Source organism: Geotrypetes seraphini, chromosome 3 (assembly GCF_902459505.1).
Source record: "Geotrypetes seraphini chromosome 3, aGeoSer1.1, whole genome shotgun sequence".
NCBI classification, from domain to species: domain Eukaryota; kingdom Metazoa; phylum Chordata; class Amphibia; order Gymnophiona; family Dermophiidae; genus Geotrypetes; species Geotrypetes seraphini.
The window spans coordinates 345852379-345876758 of NC_047086.1; the positions used below are offsets into that span (position 1 = coordinate 345852379).

The 24380-nt window shown below is 43.8% G+C and overlaps 2 protein-coding genes across 6 annotated transcripts in view; one reads left to right on the top strand and one right to left on the bottom strand.

Moving 5' to 3' along the window:
• The window catches only part of LOC117356996 (putative cuticle collagen 99), a 56937-nt gene extending 42918 nt beyond the window's left edge, over positions 1–14019 (bottom strand). For all 4 annotated transcript variants that reach the window (XM_033937063.1, XM_033937061.1, XM_033937062.1 and 1 more), the window contains exons 1-2: positions 13830–14019; positions 2812–2898 (exon numbers count right to left, since the gene is read on the bottom strand). In XM_033937063.1, the coding sequence (XP_033792954.1) occupies positions 2812–2824 (13 nt within the window). In that variant the 5' untranslated portion in view covers positions 2825–2898; positions 13830–14019. The remainder of the gene's footprint in view (positions 1–2811; positions 2899–13829) is intronic.
• A 144-nt stretch (positions 14020–14163) lies between these two features.
• UTP25 (UTP25 small subunit processor component) overlaps positions 14164–24380 on the top strand; it is a 54049-nt gene continuing 43832 nt past the window's right edge. For both annotated transcript variants that reach the window (XM_033937057.1, XM_033937058.1), the window contains exons 1-2: positions 14164–14412; positions 19469–19508. In XM_033937057.1, the coding sequence (XP_033792948.1) occupies positions 14312–14412; positions 19469–19508 (141 nt within the window). In that variant the 5' untranslated portion in view covers positions 14164–14311. The remainder of the gene's footprint in view (positions 14413–19468; positions 19509–24380) is intronic.

Below are 24380 nucleotides of genomic sequence, written 5' to 3' on the forward strand. Positions count from 1 at the left end.
GTGGATGCCTGGAATGCGCTCCCAAGAGAGGTGGTGGAGAGGAAAACGGTGACTGAGCTCAAAGAAGCATGGGATGAACACAAGAGGATCTAGAATCAGAAAATAATATTAAATATTGAACTAAGGCCAGTACTGGGCAGACTTGCACGGTGTCTGTATATGGCCGTTTGGGGGAGGAAGGACTAGAGAGGGCTTCAATGGCTGGGAGGGTGTAGATGGGCTGCAGTAGGGGTTTAGACAGAGATTTCAGCAGTTGGAACCCAAGCACAGTACTAGGTAGAGCTTTGGATTCTTGCCTAGAAATAGCTAAGAAGAAAAAATTTAAATTGAATCAGGTTGGGCAGACTGGATGGACCATTCGGGTCTTTATCTGCCGTCATCTACTATGTTACTATGGTACTTATTTTGTACCTGGGGCAAGTTTCTTACCCAGAGTCACAAGGAGCTGCAGTGGGAATCAAAAATGGATGTGGATGTATTGTAGATATCCATATACACTGACCCAAAATGGATAATCTAGAGTTAATTGACAGAAGCATAAAGGTCATGCAGTAAAATATCCAGTTTAAAATGGAGGGCTTGGAAGCTGGAAACCCTGAGTTGTTTGGATTGAAGGTGACAGAGATGTGAACTCTTGCAAAGCTTATTTTCAGTCTCACTAAGAGCAAGAGTATGCACTCTTCTGCTTGTGAGGAATGTAGGGAGGATAACATGGTAGACCAAGATAAAGTTTGAGAGGATTTGGGGGTCGATACGAAGAAAGCAAGATAAATTCCATTTACTTTGCGTAATCCTGCAGCAGGGCAACGCATCTCTTTCCTGTAGTTAGCATGCAGTAGAAGGACGCAGTGAAACTGGGATGGGTTAGTTACTAATGCTTGTAGCCTGCAATACATCTAGTCAAAGTAATGTCTATTAGGAACACTATTTTTCCAAGTGAGATGCTTGAAATTGTGTTAAGGGGTTCAAAGAGGACACCGATGTTCTATGCTGGCAGTGAATCCCACAATGAAGGTTGGATGTTTATGAGGCCTCTTATGAAGTGGGAGAAGAGTAGATGGATACAAATGAGTTTGCACAGATTGTAGCCAAGTGAAGTTGGTCTGAAATGATTTTTAATCCTGACTGGAAAGTCATAGCAGGCATCTAAAAATCTGAGATAGGGGGCATTTGAAGGGATCTTGACCTATGGATTTGGTCCATTTGGTGAAGCAAATCTAGAGTCTCAGGGCGACAGTGTTGTTTAATCCCAGCAAGTGTATCAGCTTGATCCAAAATAGAAGCAGTTTCAGGAGACAAGAGAGGCATAGTATCTGTATGGCCAGTAATGAAATTGAGCTCCTGAAAAGAGATCTCTGCCACTGGTGCAACTGGCTTAGAAGAAGCCAACATGCCCGCTGGCTGCATCAAATGAGCTAGAATCACCTTCCAAAGAAGTGAAAAAGAAAGTTCCTGTGAAAATTCACCCCCCTTGTCCACTGTAGGGCCTGGCTAAGGCTCCTACCCCACGCCAAAAGAGTCCCAAGACTTGGAAAGCAGGCGTTCGGCGCCAAACTCCAGAATAGCCTCTGGGTGAGATTTTTTCCTAGAAGACCCGAAGGAGGTGAAGGCCAAAGCTCCCAGGGTGCTGCGGCACGCAGTCTCTGATCTAGCGCAATCAATGCACACATTTGACAGAATAGGGGCAGGGGAGTCCATCTCAAATAAATTTTTAATCAAATTGAGGGGTTTTGAGACAGAAATAGATCAATAAAAATCCAAGATTGCCACTACCAGCAAATTCACACCAAGAATGGCAAAAATAAAGAAAATCTGAAAATAAAAAATAGTGATTTGGGGTTTGGAGAGGTAGGAGACCTGAACCCTACCCTCAGAAACTCTGAAAGATACAATTTACTAAGTTCCAAAGACTACCCCCTAAGCTTCCATAGGGAATAATAGAGGTGTACTTACAGTCTGAAGTGTTTGCTTGCCAACTCTGCTACTACACTGCTACTGAATGGAGGAAAAGGATTTTCTGCCTCAGAAACTGTTCCAAATGACCAAATGAAAATCTTTGGACTGCCAGTCAGACAGACTCCGACTGTAACATCCACCCCCCAAGTATACCTCTCCACTTGATCGGAGGCAGGATATGTAGCCTGTGCCCTGAAACCCGGAGGGATATTTTATTCAGGACACATACAGCCTGCGCTTAAACCCCTGACAGGATCAGAGGGCAAGCAAACTCCCGAGGGAATAGAAACCCCCTCCCCCCCTGAGAGTCTGAGAAAAGTGTCACAAGCAGGCTGGCTCCACAGATTTACTGAAGTTTCTCTGTGAAGCAGCAGTTCAGCTCTGCGGGACTGCGTCCTTTCCTCCAACAGAGGACACTGCAAGGGGTCTCACAGCAATGAAGCCACTGATAAAAAATGAACTGTAAGCGAAAAAATATGCAGAGCATATCTAAAAGACTTCTGCAAGGATTGCTTGCAGAAACTGAAAACTTTAGGGGGCTCTAACTTACTCTAAGGTGGGAGGAGCACATGCTCAGAGAAGTGTTTGGATTTCTGCAACTCGCGGATTGTGGGAAGGGATTGAACACCTAGAGGATGGAATCTGGAAAGGACGTAACAGAATTGGCTATTGTATAAGTCTAGTTTTTATTTGTTTTCTTGTAAACCGCTTTGAAGCTAGTGTGATGATTTAGCGATATATAAGTTCTGCATTAAGTGCTCCTTTCTGATGTGCACAGTCTCAACTCAACTGTTAAGTGGAATTAGTTTAACAATTACCCATCTGTTAACATTTTGAAAAAAATCCGCAACTTGCCTGCTTTTAACATCTTCTACTCCTACTTCTTCTCCTTCATTCTCAGTGGACAGGTCACTTTGATCCATGACACCTTGTGATCTTATTCTATTAAACAGAATGTATACACAGGTTCAAACATTGCAAAAAGCATGGATTCAGACATAAAGGTCTAAAACACAGAAAAAAAAAGCAAGCTTTCATTTTTAAAGTTTTCTAACTTTTCTCTGAATCTCAGATACATTTAAAAAAAAATTAATTTCAGCCACTCATTGTATTAAACGTTTTTAAATGTACATTAAAACTTTAATGTGCACATATCTGTTGTATATTGTATGTTAAATGATAGGTGAACACATACTGAATCAATCTGGCACACTAAGAAGCCCTTTTGCTAAAGTACAGTAAAATCAGTATTTATGAAACATTTAACTCACCATTGCACCATCACTGCCAGTAACACAGCTGCACTTACTGCCTCCTCTTGAGGTGATAGTTTGACTGCACTATCAGCAGGCACGATAGCTAGCACATGGTACTAACCCATGCACTAGCTGTCATAGCTGGCCACACCTGTGCCCGGTCATGTCACAATTTAGATCTTTCCCATTCCCGCATTAAGCAGAAATTTTACCACAGCAAACTACCTATTTTTTACTGCAAGAGACAATAGCATGAGTTTGTGCTACCATCTACCACTTGGTAAATCTTGCATTAGCTTGTTTAAAAAGAGATTAGATTCCTACCATGCTCATATCTTTTCTAGTAGATAGGTGTGTCATTCTAGAGCAGACATGGGCAAACTATGGCCTCCGGGCCATATCCAGCCCACCAAATTTATCTAAATTTGTGCTGGTCCAACGGTGCACAAGGCAGGTGCGAGCTTTTAGCGCTCCAGCCTGGGCCGCTCCCTAAATGGCTGCCATCTGTTCTCGTGAGAACGGACGGTAGCCATTCAGGGAGCGGCATAGGGCCAGGCTGGAGCGCGATAACCTTGCGCCTGCCTTGTGCGCTGCAGGCCCCGAAGGAGAAAGGAAAGCGGCTGGCGAGGTGTCACTCTCATTCCCCGGTACTTGTGGAGACCCGAGGGGGGTCAGCAGAGGTTTCCGGACTTTGCACAGCTCCCGGGGAGGGGGGCTGATGGCTGGAAGCTGGTGCAAGTGCTGCTGAGTTGTTCGCTGCTGCTATATTGTTTGCCTAAGAGGTTTAAAGTAAGGCAACATTTACAAAGATTGCATTGTTGATAAGAGGACAAATGTTCGCCTAAGTCTGATGCAAGTGCTGCTGAGTGGAGAAGCTCCCTGGGGGCTCACCCTCAAGGGGGGAAGGGAGCATGGGGAGTCCCTCATTATCAGTAAGGTAAGAGTACATTGTCTTCTAATTCTGGAAAGGTGTGTTGGATGCTAGTTTCGGAAAAACTGTTAACTTTTCTTCCATTGTTGCCGTGTTAGTTGCCTTGGCAAAGCAAGGGGGGGAAACTCATTTTTTAAAAACTAGGCAGTGTCAGAGTCGGCCGGTTTTTCCCTTTCATTTTCTGTGAAGACCCCCCTCCCCACCCCGTCAAATTTAAGAACCCATTGTGGCCCATGAGTCAAAAAGTTTGCCCACCCCTGTTCGAGATAGTACGGTATTCTCCCTTTATGCGCGAGCTGTGCAGAAGGAATCCATTCCAGGTAACGTACAGTCAATTTAATATCCAATTTGCTAGTTCTTCCGGAATTAATCCAGCTACCTCTCCTCCCTTGGAACGTACAGTCAATTTAATATCCAATTTGCTAGTTCTTCTGGAATTAATCCAGCTACCTCTCCTCCCTTGGAACGTACAGTCAATTTAATATCCAATTTGCAAGTTCTTCCGGAATTAATCCAGCTACCTCTCCTCCCTTGTAACCAAAAAAAACCCTCAAAACTGTTGTAACTTCACTGGAAATGTCCAGTTAGCTCTTTTGTAATCTGCCTTGAACTGCAAGGTATAGGCGGAATAGAAGTCCCTAATGTAATGTAATGTTTTTAACAACTCCTCCTCCAAAGGGCTCTGCTGCCCCCTTCAATTTGTGCCAATGCAAGCAATAACCCAATATAGGAACACATGAGAAAGAGGGATACAGGGAGGCTCCCCGAACTATAAATCTGTTCTGCTCTGAAAAGTATAACAAACATGTTAAACATTTTAAATTAAACTGAAACATCCAAATAACCATACCAATCAGAAACATTTATGGAACTCAAACATTCCCTCAATGTGTTATAGCAATAGATTATTCTTCATACCTTTTGACTCAAACTTCTTGACTGAGACAGTAGGCAAACGGAATAAAAACAGACAGGGAGGTGTTCCAAAATGGCACGCTACTACAAAAGATATTAGCAAGGTAAGAACCTAATTTCTTTTTCTATGCAATAGGTGTGTCATTCTAGACAGTAGAGATGTATAGAAGCAGTTTCAGAAATTTAGGGCGAGATATCTGCGCCTGCCCACCTCACTGATCTTGAAGAAGAGCTCCCTGCACAACAGGGCATGCAGCTCCGAGATTTGTCTTGATGGTCTCGATGGTAAGATCCAACAAGGACTCCTCTTGAATAGGCTCATACAGAGCCTGATTGAGGCCATGTAAAACCATGTTAAGGTTCCATGACGAAAACAGTTGTTTTACCTGAGGTCTGAGCCTTAGTGCCCCCTTTGGGAATCTGGCTATGTCTGGTTGAGAAGTAAGGGGAGCTTTGCGTCCATGGGCTCTGAAGAACAAGAGGACCCTGAGGGATGTCACTGTGCGGCCTTTGTTGAGACGTGCTTGGAGGAAAGATAGCACCATCACAATTGGAGCATTAAACATCTCCACTTCTCTTTCGTGAACCACTGTTGAAATCTCTCCCATGCCTTAGCATAAACAAAGACCAATGAAGGCTTCTTGACTCCGAGGAGAGTAGCAATGATTACCTCAAAGTATCCTTTACGCTCTAATGCCACATGCTCAAGAGCCATGCCTTAAGACCAAAATGATCCAGATCTTCTATGTCCACTGGGCCCAGAGATAAAAGATAGGGTTGCACTTGTATGAGATCCTGTTCCCTCTGAAGGCGTACGAGGTCCACGTACCATGGCCTGTGTGGCTAATCCGGAGCTATGAGGAACACTCTCTCTGGGAGGTTTGCTATTATGTAAAGTATTCACCCTATCATGGGCCACAAAGGAAATACGTACAAGAGCTCATTCTTTAGCCACGGCTGGACTAGGGTGCCTAAACCTTTGTTTCCAGGCTCCAATTTTCAACTGAGGAACTGGTCTGTCTTCTTATTCCTCACCTTAGTCATCAGATCGAAAGTTAGCTGACCCACTCAAAGGACAATGGACTAAAATGCTGCTGCAGGTAACATTCATTCTCTCGGGTCTAAGGTCTGCTTGCTGAGGTAATCGGCCTGGACACTGTTCACTTCCACTACTTGTGCCATGGAGATTGCCTCTAGGTGTAGCTCTGCTCACCTGAGCAATAAGGCTAATACAGGGTGGGCCACATAAAAGTAGCCTACCTCTAATACCGGTATCAGAAAGATGGTGTTCTCCCTGGAACAGCAAATAGTGATTGTTCACATGCGATTTTTATCTATGGGGAAATTTAAAGCAGAAAGTGTAAGCCAACAATCCACATACCCTGGATGAACTCAAGGATTGCATTTCCTTCTAGACTTTTCTCCAGCTTTTGTAACACCATTCGAATGGCCCAAAGCTCCTGTCTGTTGATGGACCATTTTCTCTAGACGGTCAACCACCGCCCTTGGACTGAGCATCCATTGCAATGGCCTCCCTAGTCAAACAGGCTGGCATCCGCCGTGAGAATCACCCACAAAGTTATTCTGAGGGGCATGCCGCATAATAACAACTATGGCCGGAGCAACCAATTCATACTGTGGCGGGATTCCAGAGTCCACAAGAGAGTTATTTGAAGGGAATCTGTTTGTGGGGACCACCAAGACAGTAGTGCATTCTGGAGAGGATGCATGTGAGCTTTCACCCAAGGGAACACATCTATAGTGGCTGCTATGAAGTCTAGTTCTTTGAGATAGTCCACAAAGTCAGAGCTGGCTTGGCCATCATGTCCATCTGAGTGCAAAACTTCTGTCTGTGTGCCTCTGGAAGACAGATCTGGCCTTTTGCCATGTTGAATAGTACGCCCAGATATTCCAGGAATTGGGATGGAGTCAGTTGGCTCTTTCGAAAATTAACTATCCAGCCCAGGCTCTGCAAGAGCTGGACTACTTGAACCACTGCTTGTTTCTCTTCTTATAATGATGGAGCTCTGATCAGCCAGTTGTCCATATATTTGTTTTATTTATAATCTTGCCCTGTGGAAATGCGCTGCTACCACCATCACCTTGATGAACATGTGGGGTGCTGTTGCCAAACCAAAGGGAAGCGCCGAGAACTGATAGTATCTCTTCAGCAAATGGAATCTCAAGAATCTCCTGTGTTCTGGAAATATGGAAATATGTAGATAGGCTTCTGTCAAGTCTAGGGAAAATAGAAATTTCCCCAGAGCCACCACTGCTATGAATGACTGCACGGTCTCCAAACAAAAATGTAGAACCTGCAGGGCCTTGTTAACATATGCAAGATCCAGAATGGGTCTCTAGTCCTCTGAACCTTTCTTTGGCACTATGAAGTATATGGAGTATCTGCCTGAGTCCGATTCTTCTGGCAGCACTGACTCTATGGCCTGAATTTCTAGAAGTCTCTGTACTGTTGACAAGACTCTGCATGACTTTTCTGGTCACCCCACCAGTGAGTCCACAAACCAGTCTGTTATGAAATGGGTAAACTCGAGCTTGTACCCTCCCTGATCTCCAGCATCCAGCGATCAGATGAGATCTGCACCCAGACCTCTGCATACACCAAATGCCTTGCCCCAGGTACAGTAAATAAGGATGTGAGCCCACTGGGACAGATAAGGAAAAATGCTCGAATAACTAAATGTAAACCACTTAGGCTATAAGTGGTATATAAATACTAAAAATAAATAAATGTCGTAGAGAACACCCACCCCCCGCTAGCATAAGCTGGGGCAAAGGCTCATTCTCTGCTAAGGTGAACTCACACATCTCGGTATGAAAAGTGGCTGCTGCAGCTGCTTTCATCCCTAAGACCAAAGCTTAGAACTGCCTTTTCAGTACCACATTCACTCTGTGATACTGTGCATCCTTCAATACTATACCTCCCTCACTTGACAGGGACATGCGCTTGGTTACCTGAGCAACCAAGGAATCCACTTTAGTCTGAGTGTACATCTGTTCACACTCCTGTACTACAAGATACAGCCTAGTCACTGTCTTGGCCACCTTTAAAGAGATCTCAGGAGCATCCCAGTGCCCTGTGACAAACATTCATATCAGGATGCCAGGGAAAAGACATGGGCTGTGTGGGCTCTCACTCCGCTCAGGATAGAACACTGAATGGAAGAGGCCTTCTGGGAGTCTTAACTGTAACTATGCAGGGAGTCAATAAGGAGTTCTAATAGGGCCAAAGGCTTGAACAGCTGGCATACTGTAGGATCCTCTCCTTGGTCAAGGACCACCACTGCTTCCTGCATACTTGCTCCTGTTTGTGACCGTATATCTCCCAGTAGGGAAAACTCGCTCTGTGACAGCAAGGACATACAGACTGATCCCTTGCCATCCGAGTCCCTGTCAGAAAAGTTCAGTGGATTGTGGTCAGCCACTATCAATGACTCTGATGTGCCCTGGGAGCCCAAGCCTCCTTATGCGACCCCTGGTTTGTTGCCAGATCTCATATGAGGATCCCAAATAAGTTCTCCACATCAAAACAACAAATTCAGGAAACAAGGATTTGCTAGACATTACTGAGTCCCCTTTAGGTAACTTGACCTTAAGTCTTGGGTTCCACAGCTTTCAAGCTCTTACGCTTAGGTACGTTGCTGTTCTGGGGCTCCGGGAGGGATTTTCTCTTGGTAGACAGCCCCCCCCCCAAGAGGTTCCTCAGCCCTAGAGACCAAAGGGGAGGCTAAACTTAACGTTCCTGTCTCCCCTTCATGAGCTGCGTAGCACGTGATGCAAGGACACTCTTCCGGCATCCATCTAGTGCAAAACTGGCATGAATTAGGAGTAAAAGAGCCTGAGAACTCCATCCCTGCCAGTTTTGAGGCAAAACGAGGTAATCTGAAATTTGAAAAAAAAAAATAAAAAATCGGGGAATCTAAAATGGCCGCCGTAACATGATTGTAGTGCCAAAAAACGGCTAAAAAAACTGCATTACCTGAAAGTAAAAAAACACAGAAAACAGGATTTTAGAGGTGGAGGACTCTAGAGGATGTGGCAGAAACATTCAAAAACAGGTTTTTCATGACCACCCCCCATGATTTTGCCCATAGGCTGTAATAGCCTTACTCACTGTGACATGTGCTGTCAACATGCTGCAGCCTACCTCAGCTCTAAGTAGTAGCTGGATCTGGAAGAATCCTGCCTCAATCAGCCAGTCTCCAAATGTTGAGATCTTCAGGATGCTAATTGGACCAAAGTCAGATTGATCCTTGGCCCACGCAGAACTGCGCACGCTTGGGGGGGGAGGAGGGGGCAGCAAAATTGCAGCCCTCTGAAGAGCTCTCTGTAGAAGCCTAACAGCCTGTGTCCAAGCCCTGCGAATCAGTTGGCAAGCTAAGCTACTAGGAATACTAACCCTGAGTTTCAAAATGTTTTCTGCAGCCTGGCCAAACAGGTCTCCAAGGAATTAACCTGCTAGTTGCAGACTACAGTCTGCTTCTTCTCCATGCATGCAGAGCTTTCCCCCATACTGGGGAGCTCTAGAGCACCGAAAATAATAAGATGAGAAATACATCCTCCGGCTCAAGTGCAAAAGGAAAAACTGAAAGAGGCAGCAGAGCCCTGTAAAGGAGGATTTGAAAACCTGGAATGGATTTCTTACGCATGGCTTGCGAGCTTAGGGAAAATACCCTACTGTCCAGAATGACACACCTATTGCACTAAAATGCAGCTTAGGAAATGGGCTAATGAAGCAAGTGCATGCTAACAAATGCTCATATCTTAAGAACTCTAGCTCACTAAGTGAATTTTATGGAATATATAATGTTCCAATAAATCTTAAAACAGCAATGATTTCTAGTCTATTGCTTTCCTTTAAATTTGAGTAATATCTGTAAACTAAAACTACTGGATAAATCTGTGTGATCGTGATTCCAATGCCTCACATTTCATCATCCCTTAAAAAACTGAGATAAGTTGGGGGGTGGAGAGGAACAAAATATTCCCAAATCTCCAAAATAAAATAATCATTTTTACAAGAAGCTTGGAATACTGTAGTCCTCCAGAGATGGCAGACATACTGCAATTAAGTCATAAAGAATACATAATAACCATATCATTTAGACCAGGCTTGTCCAACCTAATTCTATCAAGGGCTACATTTACATTTTGTAACATTCAGAGGGCCAGAACACGCAGAGTTGTATTTTGTCATATGCTTCATCAAAGAGTGGCAAAATACAAGTGTGTTATCCCCTCCCAGACAGTCTCTCACTCTCTCATCTACCCTCAGCCTTCAAGTCTCACGACACTTAAAACCTCAACAACAATCCAAACTTATGGAACTATTCGGTTCAAACTTACAGAGATCCGAGTCATGATGGGGAAGCAAGAATTGTGATATGCACCAGGTCTGTGAGTGCTAGAACAACTCCAATAGTCTTCCCTAGGGTTACCAGATTTTATGGACGTAAAATCTGGACCCATGGCTCCACCCCCATCCCTGCCCAGTTCCACCTGGCCCCACTCTGCTATGCCCCATCCCCCTCAACCTGTTCACTTGTTCAGAATGGTGCTGGGAAGGCATCTGCACAGGTGTAACGCAATGTCGTCAAACACATGCACGTGATGTCACTGTGTTGCATGCAGACATGCGCAGATGTTCTCCCGATGCTGCTCCCAACTGAAAGCTTTTCAAAACCTGGACATGTCTGGGTAAATCCGGACATCTGATAACCCTATTCTTTCCAACACTGCCCATATATCAGAGCTGAAATCTTCCCAATGTACAGTTGCAGGGGAAAGCAGAAAGAAAGACAGTGTCTCTCTAGCTACTGATCCCGCCTCCCTCTGCAGCCCAATGGCTAGACTTTCCTTAGCTAGCCAATAAGCTTCAAAGGAAGCAGGATCAGTAGCTTAGGAGCTACTATTGGTCAGACATTCCTTAGCCAGCCAATAGGCCACAGGAAAAAGCAGGACAGAAGGATGGTGTCTCCTAAGCTACTGGTCCCGCCTTCCCCTGCAGCCTATTGGCTGGCTAAGGAATGTCTGACCAATGGGCTACTAGAAGGGAACAGAGAAGAACTGCAGTGTAGGTCAAACATGCTTCCTGCCTTCGGTCTACCATAGAAAGTAGAAGTGCTGAGGGAGGCTCTTGGAAAGGAATGAGGAAGCATAGAGTAGCAGAGGCACTGAGAGCTAGAAGAGAGGGGTTGTGAGAGGGAAGACCTGGAAGAGAGGCTGAGGGAAGACACATAGAGAAAGGGAGAACAGAGCTGACATGAATGCAAGCGGGGGGTGGGGAGGGGGGACATATGCTATAAAGCAGGGGTGCCCAACCTGTGGTCCTGTGAAATATTTTGTACGGCCCCAGTCAAGGGCGATGCAGTGTTTTCCTCTGCTGCCCCGGTTGTTTACCGTCTTGCCGGCTCCCTCCTCTGTCTTGCTGCAGCATTTACGCGGCCCCAGAAACATTTTTTTCAGCCAATGGGTCCAGGGAAGCCAAAAGGTTGGACAATAGTGGTCGCTGCAGGGACGGGGACAAGGCCATTCACAGCCCCCTGGAGCGGTGAATGGTCTTGTCTCCGCAGTGAGGCAATCAAGGATCGCGCGGTCCAGCAGCCCCCACCTGCCTGATCGCAGCGTTTTACCATCTCCCTCCCTCCACCTCACCTTAGATGCCCAGTTTTCCGGCTTTCTTTTTCGACCAGCCGCACGCACGGCTGCTCGAGTTGTTCGATCTTCTCCTCCGCTGCAACTTCGTTTCCGGTTGCGTCAGAGGAGAAGATTGAACAACTGAGCAGCCGTACATGCGCGGCTTTTTGAACGCCTGCGGCTGGGTGAAAAAGAAAGCTGGCAAACTCGGCATCCAAGGTGAGATGGAGGGAGGGAGAAAGGTAGGAGAAGAGAGGGTAAGAAATACGGAGAGATGGATGGGTAATCAGAGGGTGATAAAGCAACATAATTTTATGGTTTATAATGTAATAGGAATCCAGGTTTTTGACGGAATGCTGCGATCGGGCGGGAGGGGGCTGCTGGACCGCCTCACACTAGGAAGGAGGGAGTGAAAGGGAAAGAGATTCTGGGCCAAGGGGATGAAGAGGGAGAGATGCTGGAAGCAGGGGGTGGGGGAGAAAGAGGGAAAGAAGCTAGATGGGATTGAAGAGAAGAGATATTGGTGTGGAAGAGGAAGAGAGGGGAAATCTGGACACAGGAAGGTAATATACAGAGGGGAAATTATGTGCATGGGATCATAGGGACCGAGACATAAAGAGGACATACATGCCATGGGGATGGTATATGGACTCGGGGGGGGGGGGGCAATGCCAGATACATAGGGGAGATATTAGAAATGGGGAAAATAGGAACACAGAAGCGAGATTGTTTGGGGACCGAGCTTGCAGGCTCCAGTGGCTTGCACAAATTACATTGTAACGTGCCACGAAAGTAAAAGGGAGGGAGGTAGATAGATATATAGGCCGTGTGAAAGGAGCTGAAGGGTGGTAGAAAGGATCAGATGGTGAAGGAGGGAAGGGTGGTGGAGGAAAGGAATAGAACAGACATTGAAGGAGGGTGGAAAGGAACAGACCCTGAAGGGAAATGTGGAAGACAGAGTGGGGAAAAGACAGATGCCAGACTATGGGGGAGCGGAGGGAATAAGAAGGGTGCCAGACCAATTAGAGGGAGGGGGGTGAAGGGAGAGGCACAGTAACAGAGCAAATGGAAGATGCAGAGAGAAGACACACAGTGGATGGAAGGAATTGAATGAGAAGATGAGGAAAGCAGAAACCAGACAACAAAGGTAGAAAAAAAAAATTATATTTATTTTTTTTTTCTTTTTTTTGCTTTAGAATAAAGTAGTATATTAGTTGTGTTGATAAAAATTTATAAACAAAGCCCTGCCAGCTGAACATCTCTTTCTCTAGTTCAGCAGCCAGAACTTTGATTTATAAGGAAAGAATAAGCTAAATATTGCAGTACTGAGGCTTATATGGATGCTGTGGGGACAGTGACGGGGCAGTGATGGGGACAGATTTTTTTCCCCGTGTCATTCTCTATTGGACACCTCTGATATAAAGATAAGTGGGTGAGAGTGGGCTGAAGAAAAACAAAGATGAGGGCAGGGAGAGGAATTGTGTGGAATTCAAAGAGGAGATAGCTGAGAATTTTTAAGAGAGAGAATCAGGTTTGGCAAATTCTGAACACCCATTGACTAGATGTGCCTCCAGATGGCTGAGAAGCATTGATAAGACTTTACCACCCAAGCAATAGCAGTTAACAATGGATTAACCATGGTTTATGATTTTATTTAATATACCACCCTTTCTTATACCATAACCATAAGAACTTTATTAACCACTTGATCTTATAGCAATTTTTGATGAAATTTGAAAAATATAGCTAATTACATTAACTATTTTCCACAAAGGAAACGAGGTTTGTTCAATAACGTGCCTCGTCTTCTCCTCTCAAACCAGCACATAAAAATAGGCTTTAAATGAAGGATTTAAGTGGGAATACTGGTAGGTCCAGCTTCCTCGATCTCATCACCTTCACAGAAATTAAAAAAAAAAGCCCAAGGCACATTTTGTTAACACCAGACAACCTCCACACTTTCAGTCACACCCCAACTCCCCACTCAATAATACTCCAACCGCTCCCACCTTCCCCGAATTCCAGTTCTCAATTATTCAGCCTAGCAGAAAACACACAAATACAAAAGACAACTACACCCTCCCAAAGGGAGAGGGTGAGGGAGCGGAACCGCTTACGTTCTTTACGGTTGATCTCCACTCAAGAATGACGCCGGTAGCAGATTTGCTCTAAAAACAGTCACGCTCCTTTGGGTTCCAGTACCAGAGGCCGAGAAGAGCGAGGGAACCACTGCGCATGTGCAAACGTACTGGCAAAAACCGCGCACAGTCTTGTAATTTTGTTCCTTCTTCCTGGCGGAAGCCTGTACGATCGTTGGGCCCGTGTTGATGACGTCAGGAAGGTCCCTAACACTAAAGGAAAAGCTTAGGAGTTAGGGCATTGGATAGATGCAAGTGGCTGGGTTGTATGATAAACGCTGATATAAATGAAAGATTTATAAACCAGAATAAGGAGGGAAAGGATTTTGCACTTCTCGTTTCCATGGATACAGGTCGTGCTTCCGGGGTTAGTTTCCCTCAGTACGACAGTTGCAGTTTGCGGAAACCGTAAAGCGTTACTTAAAGCTTACACGTGTGTATATTTATCTGATAAATGAAGTATGGGGAGAAGGAAACAAAATAAACAATTAATAAATAGTTTAACGAAAAAACAGAAGAAGCACTTAAAGGATTTTGGAGAGCAGCACCCTTTCTATGACAAGTATGTATTAAGACTTCCGCCGAGAAAATATTTTCTAAAGAAGAGTTGGTATGGTAGCCACTTTTAAAGTAATACACTAGACTAACTTAATACATTTTTGACCAACTTTCCAAAGCAAAACCTTCGAGTCGGAGATGAGCTAAATATGATAAATATTATATATAAGTGAAACATGAAAGCATTTCAATGACATTCTCGAGAGAAAGGTAGGAGAAGAGAGGGTAAGAAATAAGGAGAGATGGATGGGTAATCAGAGGGTGATAAAGCAACATAATTTTATGGTTTATAATGTAATAGGAATCCAGGTTTTTTATGTTTATTGAACCAACTGGTATGTACAAAGGGCTAGAAAATATAACTTCAAATATTGTGTTATACGAGGGTAAATAAAAAAGTAAAGGCAAAATACATTTAACAGCTTTGTTAGAAATAATTGAGCAATTGAACATATCCTTTTTCACATAGTCCATGTGCAAGATGACTCATTTGTTGCATCATTCAACTAGCTTCTGCATTCCTACAGAGTTTTTCAGCTGCTCCCAAAGCCAGGTGAGCACAGCTTCCTTTATTTCATCATCAGAGGTGAATCTGCGACTAAAGAATGACACAGGGACAAATTTTTCCCTGTCCTTGTGGGAACTCATTTTCCCATCCCTGCAAGTTCTTTCCCTGCCCCATTCCTGCAAGCTCCATCCTCATCTGCACAAACCTCAAACACTTTAAAATCATAAAGTGTTCGAGGCTTGTGTGGTTAAGGCAGAGCTTACAGGAATGGGGAAGTGGCAGGGACAGCGGCAAAACTTGCGGGAGCGGGGAAATTGAGCTCCTATGGGGCTGGGGACAAATTTGTCACAGTGTCATTCTTATCTGCGACCTCACAGTGTCTCTCTCATTCAGTGGACTGAAAATGTGTTAATCACTGGTGCCAGATCCGGGCTATAAGGAGAACATGGAAGATGTTCGAACTCACTGTACTGTCTCTTCTGATGCTGCTATATAAGGACATGCATTGTCATGGTTGTTCTTTGATGGTGCAATCTTGCAATAAGAATGTCCGATCCAAGATGGCCGCAACTTATTAACTGCTGCTCAGACGCCTGGAATCTTGTTCTTACCTGCGATAAAAAATGCCGAAAAGGAGGGGGAAAAGTGCTGGTGCTGCCTCCCGACGCTCAGTACCCCCGTCGGCTACAATTGATGAATTTCTACGGCGATTGCAACGGGAACCAGGATCGCCAGGGACATCACCGCTGGGAACGCCGCTGGAGAGTATCGCAGCGACGAGTTCCCTAGGGCCCGACATCTCTCTGAGCCCTGACGAACGGACGCCACCCCACCAGCCACAACCACAGGCAGCCAGCTCACCGCGAGAGTCGAGTGTATCCGGTCAGGAAGTTCACTCCTCTCGAGAGGCAAGCATGCAGGAGGGCTCGTTGAATGGGACATCTTTGCCTGTAACCGGGACACCAAGTGCTGGAGGAGGACAAGGCTTCATGGAGGTAAATCAGATCCAAGAACAGACTCTAATTACACAACTACAATCATTTTCAGTGGTAAACCCCCCACAAGTCACATTAGAAGCTCTTTGGGACTTGGTAGTTAATTTGGGGAACACTTTAAATCCTCAAATAAAAAACTTGGACACAGAAATAAAAGTTCAGAAAGAAGAAATTAATACCTTAAAACAAGATGTATCTTTATTAAAGCAGGAAACCAATAAAGAACTAATAACTGTTAAACAAAATCAAGACCTATTGGTTAAAGATAATATAATCATGAGGAGGAAATTAGAAGCTTTGGAGAACAATACTCGGGCTAATAACCTGCGGATTGTAAATTTTCCTAAGATTTTATCAGTTTCCCCTCGAGATATGATAAAGCGATATTTTATAGAGATTCTCAAGATACCTGAAAATTCTCTACCTCCCCTTACAAGGGCTTATTATCTTCCTGTTAAAGCACAAACTCTTCAAAAAGAAAAAGATGAAGGACCTCAGGAACATCCATTGGATATTTCCGCTATATTGGAACAATCGGACAGAGAAGTGGCTACGCCAGCCACTTTTCTGCTGACTGTGGCTTTGTCTCCAGACAAGGACTGGATCCTGAATCTTTACTTCAAGAATAGATCCAAGGATTTCCTGGGTCTCCATATTCAAATTTTTCCAGATGTCTCAAGAGAGACTCAAAAAAGAAGAAGAGAATTCCTAAATTTGAAGCCTGGAGTGACTCAAATTGGGGGGTTTTTCTTTTTAAGATACCCATGTAAATGTGTTATTAGATATGGTTCATTGAAATATGTATTTGTAGATCCTTCTCATTTGATAAGATTTATCTCAATGAAACGCCTTGAGAATGAAGTAACAACAGCTCCTATTGGAAATTAGTTCTCGTTATTAGTAGTAGTTAAAGTGCTTCTTTATATTTGTTTGCATTTAATTAAGATACTCTTTAAATTTTGGATCTAGTTTAATTTAGAGGACTTGTGTGTGATCAGGGAAGCTGTATTTTCTTTTCCTATTATAATTTGAGTGAATTATTTTTCAGATTTGAAAACTAATTTTAACAGAGATGTCTTGATCATACTTTTCTGTACAAGATGTTTATGCTTGGAATTTTATAAAATTGCATAAATAAAAAAAAAAAAAAAAAAAAGAATGTCCATGTTTCTGCCCTCGTGGCTGCCACATGACTTAAGGCTGAACGCTGCACTATGCGTGGACAAACTATCCAACAGGCAATGTATGAGTACATAATATTTTTTATGTATTTATTTTATTCAATTTTCTTTACCGTTCTCACAAGGGAGCTCAGAACAGTTTACATGAATTTATTCAGGTACTCAAGCATTTTTCCCTCTCTGTCCTATTGGGTTCACAATTTATCTAATGTACCTGGGGCAATGGGGGGATTAAGTGACTTGCCCAGGGTCACAAGAAGTAGCATGGGTTTGAACCCACAACCTCAGGGTACTGAACCTATAGCTTCAACCACAGCTCCACACCCTCCCAGCATATGTTTTCATTTTGCTAGCTATGTTTCTGTTATTGCGTAATTTAACAATTGCCTTTAATTTTTGATTTGCTCTCATACTCTGGTTCAATATGATTTTTTAACAAGAGTATAATTATATAGATAGTATAATATATAATATCATATTATTATTTATAACAAGGATAAGAAGGGGCGGAAAATTGTTTAAGGTAATAATTGTGATGATAATAATGTATTTTCATATAGCTTTTCTGATTCTTTCAATTGTATACATTATAAAAGTTTGAAATGTCAATAAAAATTTACAAAAAAAAAAAAAGTTCCCATTTGTCCTCCTACCCCTTCCACCCCCCACCCCATTCCCTAACTTACCTAAGAAAGACAGTAGAACTGCAGCAGAGCATTTTAGTGCAGGTCGGTATGGTAAATGCTTTGACACTTGTATAAATTAAATGAGCGTCAGAGCATTTACTTCACCGGTCCATGCTAGTGCTCTACCACAGCTTGATAAAAGGGGACCTAAAGCTGCTGAGATATGGGAGTATACACCTTGAAGCTTACCACAGGTTGTTTTTTTTTTAAGATTATCAACACTTTTTTCAGGTGTCACAATAATCATAAGTTAAAGTATAGCATTTCAATTTATTGAGCATCGGCTACTAACAAAAGTTGCCAGATTACTTGATGTCCTTTTTGTTCCTATTGATCTTTTTTCCCCATTTAAGGACACTTGTTATCTTTTTATATCTTCTCAGTTCCTCAAATATTTAATACTACTGAGAGAGGGTCAGGCCTTCTGGCTCCTTCCAAGATCAGGCAAATTTTGTTTTTGCTGCCAAAAGTAACCCAGTAAATGATGGTAGAAAAAGGGGCTATCGGGGGGTCATGTGATGCAGTCTGCCTGAGCAGACGTGAAAGGAGCTCCACATTCCCCCCTACCCTTGCAAAAATTAGCACTATTTATCTTATTCCCTCTCGAACAAACTAAATACCCAGCAACAGTTGGAGTTAATAAGACCCCCAGACCCGGTGAGCGAGATTCGGGGAGCAGAGCAGTTTGTGGTATGCCTATAAAATCCATGAAATCCTCCAAAGACAAACAGTCGCTATGTTGAGTCTTGTACACCATTTCTCCTGGCTCCTCTTCTTTCGGTTGTCACATTACTGCTCTTCTGATGGTTCTTTGTTGTACTTCAGAATCTGATTTACCTCAGCTTTCCTTTCACTGGATTTTGTACTGCTGTTTAACCTGGCTTGCTTACTGAAGCATTCACAGGCCTACTGCCTCTGTTGCTCCATCTCAAGATGATATTTCTTTGAAAAAGTGGAGATTGCAGTTTCCTACTGAGTGAGACACACAGTCCAATTATGACTGGTCTCTCTCATCATTCAGGGAATGACATTTCTTTGGTGAGCTTCCTAATGATGAGATTCCTCTGGTGGGGAGTGGTAGAGCTGCTGCCTCGGCACCCTGAGGTTGTGGGATTGAATCCCAGCGCTGCTCCTTGTGACCCTGAGCAAGTCATTTAATCCTCCATTGCCCCGAGTGCAAAATATGTACTTGCATATATGTAAACCGCTTTGAATGTGTAACTACAAAAGGGCGGTATACAAGTCCCATTCCCCCCTCCCCCCCTCAACAAATCAAATTTCTTCTGGTCTCAGATTCTATGATGCTAGGGACCAAAAAGTCTTCTAAAACTTTTAATTTACATGAGACTATGCGGGAGCTCATTACAGCTCAGTGGAGCTCTCCTGAATCTGGGCTGAAGGTGACAAGAACCATGATGAGGCTCTATCCACTTTTTCTAGAATATCTGGAAAAGTTTAAGCTGCTTAAGGATACTTATCATAGTGGCTGCATTCTTAGTACTTCACTAAAGAACCAAGTTGCGTAGCTTTAAAGTTTTGTGCTTTTTGGCCCTAAACACGTTTTTTTGGCTACTATATTTTGTTCACATAATTCAACATACTTTTTTGTGTTCTGCTTTTTCATTTTTGTTTTCTGCATGTAAATCTATTTTGAGGTTACTGACAAATTTACATCAATATTATGTTGCAGAGTTTTAGAAAAGGAAGAAAGAACTCAAGTTGTTGAGTTGGTAAGTGATTTCTCATTTTATATAAAAAAGTGTGTGCTGACTAATTATCTGTGCATCTAATTGAAGCCATTCATTTGTGGGGAAAAGGAGGCCTGTGAGATGTTCTTTTTACTATGCAAGAAATTTGTAGCAAATCCCGGCTATTTATTTATTTATTTGTTCATTTTTATAGCCCGTCCTCCCCAGGAGCCCAGAACTGGTTACAAGGATACATACACAAAGGGATCCTTTTATCAAGCTGCGGTAGGGGTTTAACGCGCGTTAAACTGCCTGCATTGAGCAGGCGTTAGTTGTTTAGCCGGCCGTGGGGGTTAGCGCGTGATGAAATGTCCAAAACGCTAACTAACTCCGCTAATGCGGCTTGATAAAAGGACCCCAAAGTTTCAGGAACAGAGATATATACATGCTACAGAAAATTAAATCACAATGAGAGAAAAAAATGGAATGGGAAGGAGAGCAAATGTAATAAAAATGAAATAAAGCTAAAGGACTTGTACATCTGGATGTAACTGCATAGGTAGAGCATACTGTTTTAAGAATTAATTACTTTTACATGTCTAAATTAGACTTTTCAGGGCCCTCATTATGTCACTGACCAAAAACATTTGAAAATCTACAGAGAATATAAAGTACCAGTGTGGTTGATATTAGTCTAGGGCAGGGGTGTCAAAGTCCCTCCTCGAGGCCGCAATCCAGTCGAGTTTTCAGGATTTCCCCAATGAATATGCATGAGATCTATTTGCATGCACTGCTTTCATTGTATGCTAATAGATCTCATGCATATTCATTGGGGAAATCCTGAAAACCTGACTGGATTGCGGCCCTCGAGGAGGGACTTTGACATCCCTGGTCTAGGGAGAAGCAGGTAGGTTGTTAGCTTTGGTTCTAAATATTTGCCAGAACAAGATTTCTGCTCCTTCATTCAGATTAACTGTATTTATGTATTGTAGCTTCATATTTGTTCATTTAATTTCCTCTTGTAGTAGAAATACAGACATTGTACCATAAATTCCTTTATTCCAAGCAATAAAGGCTTGGTTAAAGACACAATTTTCATTGGAACAAGGATGTTTTTATCAATTGCATGTGTTGAATAAGATAAAATTTACAATTACACTCTTAGATTTTCAGGTGGTGGTGCAAAGTCTTGTTTTGACAGGTTTAGATTGTTGAAAAGTTTCCCAAACTTTGTGCTGTGGTGCTCAGAGGTGCCGTGATGAGCTCACAGGGATGCCGCAGAGAAAGACACAAATGAGTTGCCAGTCTAGTACCCTACCTCCCTTCCCCCAGTGAGAACGCTCTCTCCCTTTCCCATGTTGCAGATTACAATCTTTGGGCCACCGGCAGCTTAAACAATGCTGCCTCTGATAACCCTGAAGTTTTCCACTGCAGTATCCTGCCTCTGTGGGGACAGGAAGTTGAAGCAAAGAGGAAAGCTTCCAGGGTTGTTGAAGGCAGTCTGTTTAAGCTGCCAGCGACCTAAATATCATAAACTGCAGTGTAGAGAAGGAAGAGAGATGTCGGGGGGAAGGGGAGAAGAGAAATGCTACACTTGATTGAGTGGGAGGGAGGGATAAGTGAAAAAAAATGCCAAATTTGTGGAGGGGGAGAAGGAAGGAGATAGATGCTAGACCAGGGAAAGGAAGGTAGAGAAGAAGAAGATGTGGGGGGAGGGGAGAGATACCAGATTGGTGGGGATATAGGGAGAGAGAAAGAAAAAGAAGGGAAGGAGAGGAGATTGATGCCAAACCTTGGGGGAGTGAAGGGAAGGAGAGGAGAGAAATAGCAGATTGTCACCCCCAGAAGGACTGTCTTTCGTTAAATTCATTAGACAGATGGGGCAGGAACTCCAAATAAAAATGGAGACTGATTCAAAGTCTTGGGCAGAGCTTAGAGAGGCAGTCAACTATAAAAACTTGCCTCCAGACTGCATTTTATTTATATATTCAATTTTCTATACCGTTCTTCCCAGGGAGCTCAAAACAGTTTACATGAATTTATTCAGGTAAGCATTTTCCTTTGTCCCGGTGGGCTCACAAACTGTACCTGGGGCAATGGGGGGATTAAGTGACTTGCCCAGAGTCACAATGTGCAGCTTGGGTTTAAACCCACAATCTCAGGGTGCTGATGCTGTAGCTTTCACCACTACTTCACAACCTTATGAAGGAGGTTTTATTGAAGAACTGGGAATCTCCTCTTCTAGTTGCAGTGGCTCCATGTGGACTGGACTCACTTTATCGCATACAGTCTTGTCCTGGCTTTGACAGACTGAGGTTCCAATATCAGTCTCTAGTTGTGGAATCTGCCCTGTAAAAGGCTCATACTTCCAGATCTTATGCTAGTACTCTTTCAAGGAGAGGAGGCAGAATGCTAGATAAATTTGGATGCAGAATATTTCAAGCTTCTATGCTGGCAAATAGAATCTTAAACTACAGTTTCTTTATCCCAGGACAAGTAGGCAGCATATTCTTAACTGATGGGTGACTGCACTAACGGAGCCCCGGTACGGACAATTTTAGAGTGATTGCACTCTAAGAATTTAGAAAGTTCCAGTAGGCTGCACCGCGCATGCCTTCCCACGTGACGGAGGCGCACGGTCCCCATTTCTTAGTTTCCGCGGAGCTAAGAAGATGCGTTTTTTTCAAAGGCTGTTGAAATTTTTTTCTTGCCTTCCCGCTCACGCGTTTTTTTGTGTGGAAGTTTTCTCTTCCTTGTTTTCTTTTCATTTATTCTTGTTCTAAAAAAAAAAAATCTTTCTTTTTTGTTTGTTTTCTTCGCCTCACCCTGGCGGGGGCCTGTTGGCACAATTGAAGCCTCTGCCTTTGATTTAGCAGAGGCCGTGTTCACCTTCATGCCCCCCGCAGCCGGGATTCAAGAAGTGTCAGCGGTGTGCACGGCCCATCTCTTTGACCGACCCCCCATAATCGGTGCCTTCAGTGCCTGGGTCCGGATCATAACGCTTTCTCTTGCACCCGTTGCGCTTCTCTTAAAAAAGTGCACCTTGAAGAACCGGCAAATACAACAAAGACTTCTCTTCGGTGCCGGGATGGAACCATCGACATCCACTCCGACGTCGGCTGCCCCCTCTGAATCGGTACCTACTCTCTCGACACCGCCCAAACTTCCTCCGGTGTCACATCCCCCAGGTAAGCTAAGAAGCCTTCCTCTTCCCTGGAGCGCCCTCTGGCCGATCCTGTAGTGAGCCCAGTCCTGCCGGCCTCGAAGTGCCCCCGTAAGCGCTCCGCTCCTATTGAGGTGAGTGCTACATCATCAGCCTCCTCATCTCCCGATCGTTGAGCGGCACCACAGGTACCGAAGAAAAAGAAAGCGGTACCGGTGCCTTCCTTGGGTGACCGCATTGCGGCTATCCTCCAGGTCCAGCTTCAGGAGCAATTGCAACACCTTCTTCCTGTTCTGCTGGCACCGAACCTTCCAGTCCCGGTCTGATCTGAGCATACGGTACCGTTGGTTGCCCAACCTCTGTTGTCGGCGTCGACCCTCTCGGCACCGATTCACACTGCCTCCACTTCCATGCCTGTTTTATCAGCGGAACCCAGAACCTCACATCATGTGGTGCAGACGGTCTCTGAATCGGCACCGTCTCCCGATCCCGCTAAGCAACGTATTACTTCTCCCGGTACCGCCTCCATGCGCTCCGGTAAGTCGGTACGCAAATCTCGGCATGCTGAACCTTTGACTCTGATTTCTCGGAGTCAATAGAGCCTGAACTCAAACTCCTAGGAGTAATGATAGACAGATGCTGCACAATGCAATAAAACATCCCAGAAAGCTTTTTTAATTATGAGAAATCTACGCAAAATAAGAAAATTCTTCGACCCAGCACAATTCAGGCTAATTGTCCAATTTCTAATCTTAGGTCTACTGGACTATTGCAATTCCCTCTATCTACCTTGTCCTGCCAACATGATAAAACAACTTCAGACTATACAAAACACTGCCCTCAGACTGATCTACTCCCTGAGAAAATATTATCATATTACAGCTGCCTTCCTAGACTCTCACTGGCTACCTATGCAAGCACGAATTCAATTCAAATTCTACTGTCTATTATTCAAAGCATTAAACGGCTCTGCCCCCCCCTATCTAAACAACTGCCTAAACCAGATCCTCACCTCAAGACAAAGAAGAACTCCGAACCCTTTTGCCTTCCCTCCACTCAAGGGTACTCGGCGCAAAAAGATGTTTGATAACCTTCTGGCGACGCAAGCAGCAAAACTTAACCACTCCATCTCCAACCTGTTGACGGCAACAGGCGACTTCAAAACTTTTCGAAAAGAAATCAAAACTCTACTTTTCAAAAAATGTATCCAGATATCTTAACCCAACCCTTCCCCCTCCTAGATAAATTCTCCCCAAAACCTCCACTTAAATAATCTCTTCCTCCCCAAAACACCAACCAAGTATTCAGATCCCTGAAATGTAATGTAATCTTATTTGTATTCTAACTGTAATCTATTTGTTATATCACACAGTAACGTACAGTCAATTTAATATCCATTCAAGTTCTTCCGGAATTAATCTAGCTACCTCTCCTCCCTTGTAACCAAAAAAAACCAAACAACCAATACTGTTGTAACCAAAAAACAAACAAACAACCAATACTGTTGTAACTTCACTGGAAATGTCCAGTTAGCTCTTTTGTAATCTGCCTTGAACTGCAAGGTATAGGCGGAATAGAAGTCCTTAATGTAATGTAATGTTTACATTCAGGGCGAACAGAATTCCTTAGCAGACAACCTCAGCAGACTTCTTCAACCTCACGAATGGACCCTCGACCCTGTCACTCCTGTCCGTCTTTGCTCAGTGGGGCACTCCTCAAGTGGACCTCTTTGCAGCTCCTCACAACCATCA